Below are 11,183 nucleotides of genomic sequence, written 5' to 3'. Positions count from 1 at the left end.
TTAAATAAGTCCATTTTCGAGCCATTTTCCCACCAAAAACTTTATTTTTTTTTTTTTTTAAATAAAGCCACTTTGAGCCATTCCCACACCAAAAACTTTATTTTTTTGCTAAATAAACCCATTTTTGAGCCATCCCCACCCCAAACCCCTTTTTTTTGGGTCAAACAAACCCATTTTTTATACATTCCCACCCCAAAAACCTTATTTTTGGGTCAAATAATCCATTTTCGAGCCATTTTCCCACCAAAAACTTTATTTTTTTTTTTAAATAAACCCATTTTGAGCCATCCCCACCCCAAACCCCTTATGTTTGGGTCAAAAAAGCCACTTTTGAGCCATTTTCCCACCAAAAACTTTATTTTTTTTTTTATTAAATAAAGCCACTTTTAGCTATTCCCACCCCAACCCCCCTTATTTTTGGGTCAAATAAAGCCACTTTCGAGCCATTTTTCCACCAAAAACTTTATTTTTTTGTTAAATAAACCCATTTCGAGCCATTCCTACCCCAAACCCCTTATTTTTGAGTCAAATAAAGCCATTTTTGATACATTTTTCCACCAAAAACTTTATTTTTTTTTTTTTTAAACAAACCCATTTTCGAGCCATTCCTACCCCAAACCCCTTATTTTTGGGTCAAACAAATCCATTTTTGAGCCATTTTCCCCACCAAAAGCTTTATTTTTTTTTCTAAATAAACCCATTTCGAGCCATCCCCAGTCCAAACCCCTTATTTTTGGGTCAAATAAACCCATTTTCGAGCCATTTTCCCACCAAAAACTTTATTTTTTTTTTTTAAATAAACCCATTTTGAGCCACCCCCACCCCAACCCCCTTATTTTTGGGTCAAATAAACCATTTTTAATACACACACACACCCCCCCTCCCCCCCCCCCCCGTTATTTTTGGGCCAAAACCCGAGGATTCCGGGCTCCTCCCCCCTCCCCCCGCAGCGCCTCCCGCAGCCTCTCCCAGAAGAGGGGCCTGGCGGGGGGGTGCGGGGGCCACCGCAGGTGCGTGCGGTGCAGGAGGAGCCCGCGGAGGCGCGGGGAGGCGCGGAGCTGAAGGCCGGGAATTTCCTCCAGGAAAACGAGGATCAAGGACGTCCCGGAATTCCTGGAAAAGCCGCAACCGCGCGAGCTCCAGCTCCATCCCGCACCACTCGCTGCGCAGGTACCGCCTGCGGGGAGGGGTTGGGGGGAAAAAGGGGGTTTTGAGGGGGTTTGCTCGGTGAAAATCGTAGGTTTTGAGGTAAAAAAGGGATTTTTGAGGTGTTTCCTCAGGAAAAGTGGGATTTGGGGGGAAAAAAGGGGATTTTTGAGGATGTTTTGTCCGTGAAAATTGTGGTTTTGGGGGGAAAAAAGGGGTTTTGAGGGTGTTTTCTCGGTGAAAATCGTAGGTTTTGAGGTAAAAAAGGATTTTTGAGGTGTTTCCTCAGGAAAAGTGGGATTTGGGGGAAAAAAGGGGATTTTTGAGGATGTTTTGTCCGTGAAAATTGTGGTTTTGGGGGGAAAAAAGGGGTTTTGAGGGTGTTTTCTCGGAGAAAATAGTAGGTTTTGGGGTAAAAAAGGGATTTTTGAGGAGTGTCCACAGGAAAAGTGGGATTTTGGGGGAAAAAAAGGGGTTTTTGAGGATGTTTTCTCGGTGAAAATCGTGGTTTTGGGGGGAAAAAAGGGGCTTTTGAGGATGTTTTCTTATCGAAAATCGTAGGTTTTGGGGTAAAAAAGGGATTTTTGAGGATGTTTTCTTGGTGAAAATCGTGGGGTTTGGGGTAAAAAAAGGGGGGTTTTGAGGAGTGTCCACAGGAAAAGTGGGATTTTGGGGGAAAAAAGGGGGTTTTTGAGGCGTTTCCACAGGAAAAGTAGGATTTTGGGGTAAAAAAGGGGTTTTGAGAATGTTTTCTCGTTGAAAATCGTAGGTTTTGGGGGAAAAAGGGGGTTTTGAGAATGTTTTCTTATCGAAACTCAAAGGTTTTGGGGGAAAAAAGGGGGTTTTGAGGATGTTTCTTATGGAAAATTGTAAGTTTTGGGGGAAAAAAGGGGGTTTGAGGATGTTTTCTTGTCGAAAATCGTAGGTTTTGAGGTAAAAAAGGGGTTTTGAGGATGTTTTCTTGTTGAAAATCGTGGTTTTGGGGAAAAAAGGGTGAGTTTTGGGGACAGCGGAGAGGGAAAAGGGGGATCTGGGGGGGAAAAAGGGGAGTTTGGAGGGGTTTCTACACCAAAACTGGATTTTGGCGGGAAAAAGGGGTTTTAAGGGTGTTTGCTCGGTGAAAATCGTAGGTTTTGGGTAAAAAAAAGGGGTTTTTGAGGCGTTTCCACAGGAAAACTGGGATTTTGAGGGGAAAAAAGGGTTTTTGAGGATGTTTTCTCGTTGAAAATCGTGGGGTTTGGGGTAAAAAAGGGATTTTTGAGGATGTTTTCTTATCGAAAATCGTAAGTTTTGGGGGAAAAAGGGGGTTTTGAGGGTGTTTTCTCGGTGAAAATCGTAGGTTTTGGGGGGAAAAAAGGGGGTTTTGAGGTGTTTCAACAGGAAAACTGGGATTTTGGGGGAAAAAAAGGGATTTTTGAGAGTATTTTCTTATCGAAACTCGTGGGTTTGGGGAGAAAAAAGGGGGTTTTGAGGATGTTTTCTTGTCGAAATCATGGTTTTGGGGAAAAAAGGGGTTTTGAGGATGTTTTCTTGTCGAAACTCAAAGGTTTTGGGGTAAAAAAGGGGGTTTTTGAGGATGTTTGCGCATTGAAAATCATAAGTTTTGGGGAAAAAAGGGGTTTTGAGGATGTTTTCTTATCGAAACTTGTGGGTTTTGGGGAAAAAAGGGGTTTTGAGAGTGTCCACAGGAAAAGTGGGATTTGAGGGAAAAAAGGGTTTTTGAGGATGTTTTCTCAGTGAAACTCGTGGTTTTGGGGTAAAAAAGGGGGTTTGAGGATGTTTGCTCGTTGAAAATTGTGGGTTTTGGGGTAAAAAAGGGGGTTTTGAGGGTGTTTTGGTGAAAATCATGGTTTTGGGGTAAAAAAAGGGGGTTTTGAGAATTTTTTTCTTGTCGAAACTCGTGGGTTTTTGGGTAAAAAGGGGATTTTTGAGGCGTTTCCACAGGAAAAGTGGGATTTGGGGAGAAAAAATGGAATTTCGGAGGTGTTTCTACACCAAAACTGGGATTTTGGGGGGAAAAAGGGGGTTTTGAGGGTGTTTTCTTGTTGAAATCGTAGGTTTTGGGGGAAAAAAGGGATTTTTGAGGCGTTTCCACAGGAAAATTGGGATTTTGGGGGGAAAAAAGGGATTTTTGAGAACATTTCCTCATCGAAACTCTTATTTTTTTGGCTAAAAAAGGGGTTTTTGAGGCGTTTCCACAGGAAAACCCGGATTTGGGGGAAAAAATGGCATTTTTGGGACATTGGCACAGCAAAACCCAGGATTTTGGGGGAAAAAAAGGTGAGTTGGGGATATTGGCACAGGAAAAGTGGGATTTGGAGGATAAAAAGGGCATTTTTGGGACATTTCCACACCAAAATCTGGGATTTGGGGGGGAAAAGGCATTTTTGAGCCATTCCCCCCCCAACCCCCTACTTTTGGGGCCAATAAATCATTTTTGACCAATTCCACACCCAACCCCATGACTTTTTGGGCCAATAAAGCCCTTTTTGACCAATTCCACCCCCAACCCTTACTTTTGGGGCAAATAAATCCATTTTTGAGCCATCCCCCACCACTTTTGGGCCAAATAAAGCCCTTTTTGACCAATTCCACCCCCAAATTCTTACTTTTGGGGCAAATAAATCCAATTTTTGAGCCATCCCCCCCCTCAACCCTCTACTTTTTGGGGCCAACAAATCCTTTTTCACCAATTCACACCCAACCCCTTACTTTTGGGGCAAATAAATCCATTTTTGAGCCATCCCCCACCACTTTTGGGCCAAATAAAGCCCTTTTTGACCAATCCCACCCCCAACCCCTTACTTTTGGGGCAAATAAATCCATTTTTGAGCCATTCCCCACCACATTTTGGGCAAAAAAATCCATTTTTGACCAATCCCACACCCAACCCTTACTTTTGGGGCAAATAAATCCATTTTTAAGCCACCCCCCCCCCCCAACCTGCTACTTTTGGGGCAAATAAATCCATTTTTAAGCCATCCCCTACCACTTTTGGGCCAAATAAAACCCTTTTTGACCAATCCACCCCCAACCCCTTACTTTTGGGGCAAATAAATCCAATTTTTGAGCCATCCCCCCCCTCAACCCCTACTTTTTGGGCCAATAAATCCCTTTTTGACCAATCCACCCCCAACCCCCTACTTTTGGGGCAAATTAATCCATTTTTAAGCCACACCCCCCCCAACCTGCTACTTTTGGGGCAAATAAATCCATTTTTAAGCCATTCCCCACCACTTTTTGGCAAATAAAGCCCTTTTTGACCAATCCCACCCCCAACCCCTTACTTTTGGGGCAAATAAATCCAATTTTTGAGCCACCACCCCCCTCAACCCTCTACTTTTTGGGGCCAACAAACCCTTTTTGACCAATCCCACACCCAAATTCTTACTTTTGGGCAAATAAATCCATTTTTGAGCTACTCCCCACCACTTTTTGGGCCAAATAAACCCCTTTTTGACCAATCCCACCCCAACCCCTTACTTTGGGGCAAATAAATCCATTTTTGAGCCATCCCCCCCCTCAACCCCCTACTTTTGGGGCCAATAAATCCCTTTTTGACCAATTCCACCCCCAACCCCTTACTTTTGGGGCAAATAAATCAATTTTTAAGCCATTCCCCACCACTTTTTGGGCAAATAAAGCCCTTTTTGACCAATCCCACCCCCAACCCCTTACTTTTGGGGCAAATAAATCCAATTTTTGAGCCATCCCCCCCCTCAACCCCCCTACTTTTTGGGCCAATAAATCCCTTTTTGACCAATTCCACACCCAACCCCACCACTTTTTGGGGCCAACAAACCTTTTTTGACCAATCCCACCCCCAACCCCTTACTTTTGGGGCAAATAAATCCATTTTTGAGCCATTCCCCACCACTTTTGGGGAATAAATCCATTTTTGAGCCATCTCCCCCTCAACCCCCTACTTTTTGGGCCAATAAATCCCTTTTTCACCAATCCCACCCCCAACCCCTTACTTTTGGGGCAAATAAATCCAATTTTTGAGCCATCCCCCCCCTCAACCCTCTACTTTTTGGGCCAACAAATCCTTTTTCACCAATCCCACACCCAACCCCTTACTTTTGGGGCAAATTAATCCATTTTTAAGCCACACCCCCCCAACCTGCTACTTTTGGGGCAAATAAATCATTTTTAAGCCATTCCCCACCACTTTTTTGGCAAATAAATCCCTTTTTGACCAATTCCACACCCAACCCCATGACTTTTTGGGGCCAACAAACCCTTTTTGACCAATCCCACCCCAACCCCTACTTTTGGGCCAAATAAATCCAATTTTTGAGCCACCCCCCCCCTCAACCCCCTACTTTTGGGGCCAACAAACCCTTTTTTTCCCCCCCCCCCCACTACGTTTTAGGCCAATAAATCCCATTTTTAACCCCTCCCCCTCCCTTTTCTCCAGAACCTCAACCCCTTCCCGCCCCGTTATCCCGCGCGGGCCTCGTTTTGGGTCGAAACCCTTCGTTTTTGGGGATCCCCCCCCTCACCTGCTGACCACGCAGAGGGTCCTCCTGCTGCTGTAAATCCCCCCCACGATGTTGTCCACGATGGGGACCCCGGGACTGAAATCCCTTTGATGAAGACAAAGCCTCAAGGAACCTTTCCCTTCCAGTTCCGGTACCAATTCACCCAGAACCAACCTTCATCCGAAGAATTATAAGACACGAAACCATCGTAAAGAAACCTCCCCTCCCCCCTCCTCACCCTCCCCCTCAACCGGGCCCTCAGGAGGTACCAACGGTACCGCAACCCCCACCACCACCTCTCCCCCGCCAACGGCGCCGCCAGCAGAACCAGAACCGCCGGCGCCGTCCCGCAAAAGAGCCCGAACCCCACCTCCTCGTAGCACACCCGGGGGTCGAAGAGGTGCAGGAGGTGCTGGGGGCCCCCCCGCAGGTGTAATTATAGAAATAAACCACCTGGAACCCGCCGCGCTTCAACCAATCCCGCAGCCAGGCCTGGGGCACGAGCAGCTCAGGGGGCACTTCCGGAGGTCCAAATACCGCAAGGAAGGGAGGTACCGACCCCAAATCGGGTTGGAACCCCCTCAGCTCGTTCTTGGCCAACCGCAACGTCTCCAACGCGCTGAGGTTCCCCACCACCCCCCTCCCCCAAGCTCCTCAACCCCGCGTTCTCCAGATCCAGAACCCGTGCTTGCTCAGGTTCTTGAAGACCCCCGGCGGGAGCTCCCCCAACCCCCCCCCCGGTATCGGCCAGAGTCAAGAACCTCAGCTGACCCAATTCGTCCAGAGCGTCCTCCGGCAGTGCCAGGAGCCCGTTCTGACCCAAATACAAGAACCTCAGAGCCCTCAAACCCTGGAAGAACCGGTACGGAACCACCCGGAGCCCGTAAGGCTGCTGGGCCTGAAGCTTCAGGTCGTAAAGTCGACCCAAATGGCGGAAAGGGGGGGGGGTTCTTCTGGTACCGACTCACGTACCGCAAAGAATTGGCCCGGAGGGTCCAGAACCCCCAGCTTAGCTTGGACCGGCCCGAAAGAAGCGGCGCTGACTTCCTGCAGCCGGTTCCGATCCAAATAGAGCCGCCTCAAAGCCCCCAAACCTTCCAAGCCCGAGGCGGCCAAGTGCCGGAGGTTGTTGCCCCCCAGGTCCAAGGTTCCGAGTCGACCCAATCCCGAAAAAGCTCCCGGGAAGATGACGGCCACGCGGTTGTTCCGGAGGTTGAGGTTCTGGAGCTTTCCCAAGGTCCGGAAAGAACCGGGATAGAGGTCGCTGAGGAGGTTGTTGTCCAAACGCAGCTCCCGAAGTTCTCCCAAACCTTTCAGAGCCTCCCGGTCCAAACGGGCCAAACCGTTGAAGTCCAAACGCAAGAACCTCAGAACCGGAACCTCCAGGAAGGCTCCGGCTCCGATCAGGAGGATGCGGTTGAAACGCAGGGAAAGGTTCCTCAGGTTCGGGAATTCCGGGAAGTTCGGGGAGCGACCGAACAGAACCGGAACAGAACCGGCACAGCCCGACCCAGAATCCCCGGAGCCGAACCAGGGGGGGCAACTGGACCCGGGGGGGGCAACCGGACCAGGGGTCCCAGAACCGAACCGGGGGGGGGTAACTGGACCTGGGGGTCCCGGAGCCAAACCGGGGGGGGTGACCGGACCCAGGGGTCCCAGAACTGAACCGGGGGGGGTAACTGGACCTGGGGGTCCCGGAGCCGGAGCGGGGGAGGTGACCGGACCCGGGGGTCCTGGAGCTGGACCCGGGGGGTAACTGGACCCAGGGGTCCCGGAACCGAACCAGGGGGGGTAACTGGACCCAGGGGTCCCGGAGCTGGACTGGGGGGGGTAACCGGACCCGGGGGTCCTGGAGCTGAACCAGGGGGGGCAACCAGACCCAGGGGTCCCAGAACCGAACTGGGGGGGGTAACTGGACCTGGGGGTCCCAGACCCAAACTGGGGGGTCCCGGAGCTGGACTGGGGGGGGGTAACCGGACCCGGGGGTCCCGGAGCCGAACCGGGGCTTCCTGGAGCCGAACTGGGGGGGGGCGACCGGACCCGGCCCGGGGGTTCCCAGAACCGAACCGGGACTTCCCGCATCCGAACCGGGGGATCCGTCTGAGCAAATTGTGCTCCAGAACCAATTCCCGCAGCTCCCAGCGCTGGAGCGGTCCCAGAACCCCCCCCAGGCAACCCAAACGCTGCAAGCGGTTGCCGCTGAGGTCCAGGGTGGCGACCGCGGGGCAAGCGGCCAGCGAGCCCTGGGGCAAGCTGAGGAGCCCGTTGTAACGCAGCCGTAGCCACCTGGGTCGCCAAGAGGGGCCGGCGGTAGCCAGACGTCGGCAGAGCTCGCCCAACCCCCCCGGTTCCAGAGGTAAACCCGAAAGGTCCAAACTCCGCGGCTTCAGGGTCCGAGGCGTTCAGTAGCCACAGGGGGTCCAAAGGGTTCCCGGCGAGTTGGAGCCGGCTGAGGTTGCCCAGGCGGAGGGAGGAGAAGAAGCGGGGGTGGGAGATGTTGTTGTAGGAGAGGTCGAGGACCCTCAGCCCCTCCCCCCAAAAAAATTCGGGGTCCCCCCCCCCCCTCCAGGGTCCCCAGGGAATTGTTGCAGAGGCGCAGGGCGACCAAAGAGGGGGGCAACGGTAGCCCCGGGCCCAGAGCCCGCAGGCGATTGCCGCAAAGATCCAGGAGCCTCAAGCGGGACGAACCCCCCAGAGCTGAAATCACTGGCCCCAGGGCTACCAAACGCCCCCCCCGCAAGGAGAGGCGGGAGAGGTTGGCGAGCGGGAGCAGCGCTTCGCTAGCCACGCTGGCCAAAGGGTTGTGGTCCAAACGGAGCGAGGAGAGGTTGCCCAAACCGGCGAAGGAGCCCGTGGCGAGTCGGGTTAAACGGTTGTGAGCCAAATCCAAAGTGGCCAAAGCCCCCAGACCCGAGAAAGCCCCCGGGGCGATGGAGTCCAGGAGGTTGTAGCCCAAATCCAAAGTGGCCAAACGGGGCAGAAGGGAGAAAGATTCGGGAGCCAAACGGGCGACCAAGTTGTGAGAGAGGTTGAGGGAGGTGGTGGCCTCGGGCAAGTCGCCCACGGCTTGGGCTACCGAGCCCAGGAAGCGCTGAACGCAGCGGAAACTCCGCGGGGTCCCAAGGGGATTGGATGCAGTTCCGGAAGGCGTAGGGAGAGACCCCCGGGGGGAAGAGGAGGAAGAGGAAGAGGAAGAGGAAGAGGAAGCGGAAGGGAGAAGGGGGGAGCATCCCCACGGCACCCGCGCCCCCCACCCACCCGCGCGGGGGGCACCTGGGGAGGGGGGGGAGAGCCCAAAAAAATGGGTGAGATGGGGGGGAGGGGGGGGATGGGGACCCCCAAGTGGGGGGGGGGGGGGGATGGGGACCCCAAAATTGGGGGGGATGGGGGGGAGGGGGTGGGGATGGGGACCCCTAAGTGGGGGGGGTGGGGGGGGGCTTGGGGACAGGGGGGTGGGGACCCCAAAAATTTGGGGGGGGGGGATGGGGACCCCAAAATTGGGGGGGATGGGGGGTAGGGGGTGGGGATGGGGACCGCTAAGTGGGGAGGGTGGGGGGTGGGGGGGGGTCTTGGGGACAGGGGGGTTGGGGACCCAAATTTGGGGGGGGGGGGCTTGGGGACAAGGGGGTGGGGACCCCAAAAATTGGGTGGGATGGGAGGGGGGGGTGGGGATGGGGGACCCCCAAGTGGGAGGGGTGGGGGGGTCTTAGGGACGAGGGGGGTGGGGACCCCAAAAATAGGGTGGGATTGGGGGGGGGCTTAGGGACAGGGGGGGTCTTGGGGACAAGGGGGGTACAGGGGGGTGGGGACCCCAAAAATGGGGTGGGATGGGGGGAGGGGGTGGGATGGGGACCCCCAAGTGGGAGGGGTCTTGGGGACGGGGGGGGGACAGGGGGGTGGGGACCCCCAAGTGGGTGGGATGGGGGGGGGGCTTGGGGACAGGGGGGGTCTTGGGGACAAGGGGGTGGGGACCCCAAAATTGGGGGGGAGGGGGTGGGGATGGGGATGGGGACCCCCAAGTGGGGAGGGTGGGGGTAGGGGGGGTCTTGGGGACGAGGGGGTGGGGATGGGGACCCCAAAAATTGGGTGGGATGGGGGGGGCCTTAGGGACAGGGGGGGGTCTTGGGGACAAGGGGGGGACAGGGGGGTGGGGACCCCAAAATTGGGGGGGGGGTCTTGGGGACAGGGGGGGTCTTGGGGACAAGGGAGTGGGGACCAAAAATTGGGTGGGATTTGGGGGGGGTCTTGGGGACAGGGGGGTGGGGGTGGGGATGGGACCCCAAAAATTGGTGGGATGGGAGGGGGGGTGGGGATGGGGACCCCCAAGTGGGGGGGGTGGGGGGGGTCTTAGGGACGAGGGGGGTGGGGACCCCAAAAATTGGGTGGGATTGGGGGGGGGGCTTAGGGACAGGGGGGGTCTTGGGGACAAGGGGGGTACAGGGGGGGTGGGGACCCCAAAAATGGGGTGGGATGGGGGGAGGGGGTGGGGATGGGACCCCCAAGTGGGAGGGGTCTTGGGGACGGGGGGGGGACAGGGGGGTGGGGACCCCAAGTGGGTGGGATGGGGGGGGGGCTTGGGGACAGGGGGGGTCTTGGGACAAGGGGGTGGGGACCCCAAATTGGGGGGGAGGGGGTGGGATGGGGATGGAGACCCCAAGTGGGGAGGGTGGGGGTAGGGGGGTCTTGGGGCGAGGGGGTGGGGATGGGGACCCCAAAAATTGGGTGGGATTTGGGGGGGGTCTTGGGGACAGGGGGGGTGGGGGTGGGGATGGGACCCCAAAATTGGGTGGGATGGGAGAGGGGGTGGGGATGGGGACCCCCAAGTGGGGGGGGTGGTGGGGGGGTCTTAGGGACGAGGGGGGTGGGGACCCCAAAAATTGGGTGGGGATTGGGGGGGCCTTGGGGACAGGGGGGGTGGGGGTGGGGGGGGTCTTGGGGACGGGGGGGGTGGGGACCCCAAAATTGGGTGGGATGGGGGAGGGGGTGGGGATGGGGACCCCCAAGTGGGGGGGTGGGGGGGGTCTTGGGGGACAGAGGAGTGGGGACCCCCAAAATTTGGGGGGGAGGGGGCTTGGGGACAAGGGGGTGGGGATCCAAAATTGGGTGGGATTGGGGGGGGTCTTGGGACAAGGGGGGACAGGGGGGTGGGGACCCCAAAATTTGGGGGGTGGGGGGGGCAGGGGGGGATGGGGACCCCAAGTGGGAGGGGTCTTGGGGACAGGGGGGGGACAGGGGGGTGGGGACCCCAAGTGGGTGGGATGGGGGGGGGGCTTGGGGACAGGGGGGGTCTTGGGGACAAGGGGGTGGGGACCCCAAAATTGGGGGGGAGGGGGTCGGGATGGGGACCCCCAAGTGGGGAGGGGGGGGGTTGGGGGGGTCTTGGGGACGAGGGGGTGGGGGATGGGGACCCCAAAATTGGGTGGGATGGGGGGGAGGGGGTGGGGATGGGGACCCCTAAGTGGGAGGGGTGGGGGTGGGGGGGGTCTTGGGGTCAGGGGGGATTGGGGGGGTGGGGATGGGGACCCCAAAAATTGGGTGGGGTGGGGGGGCTTG

At 55.6% G+C, this 11,183-nt stretch overlaps 1 protein-coding gene across 1 annotated transcript; it reads right to left on the bottom strand.

Annotated features, from left to right (window-relative positions):
- Positions 1-896: 896 nt before the first annotated feature.
- LOC139790991 (toll-like receptor 13) lies at positions 897-8,860 on the bottom strand. The gene is given in 14 exon segments (XM_071732772.1): positions 897-1,097; positions 1,099-1,177; positions 5,652-5,799; positions 5,802-6,053; positions 6,056-6,127; positions 6,130-6,184; positions 6,186-6,275; positions 6,277-6,582; positions 6,584-6,622; positions 6,624-7,105; positions 7,717-8,020; positions 8,022-8,171; positions 8,173-8,739; positions 8,741-8,860. Coding segments are annotated over 14 exon segments (2,865 nt in total).
- Positions 8,861-11,183: the final 2,323 nt, after the last annotated feature.

Source organism: Heliangelus exortis, unplaced genomic scaffold (assembly GCF_036169615.1).
Source record: "Heliangelus exortis unplaced genomic scaffold, bHelExo1.hap1 Scaffold_78, whole genome shotgun sequence".
Taxonomy (NCBI): domain Eukaryota; kingdom Metazoa; phylum Chordata; class Aves; order Apodiformes; family Trochilidae; genus Heliangelus; species Heliangelus exortis.
This window is presented reverse-complemented; position numbering and strand designations above follow the sequence as displayed.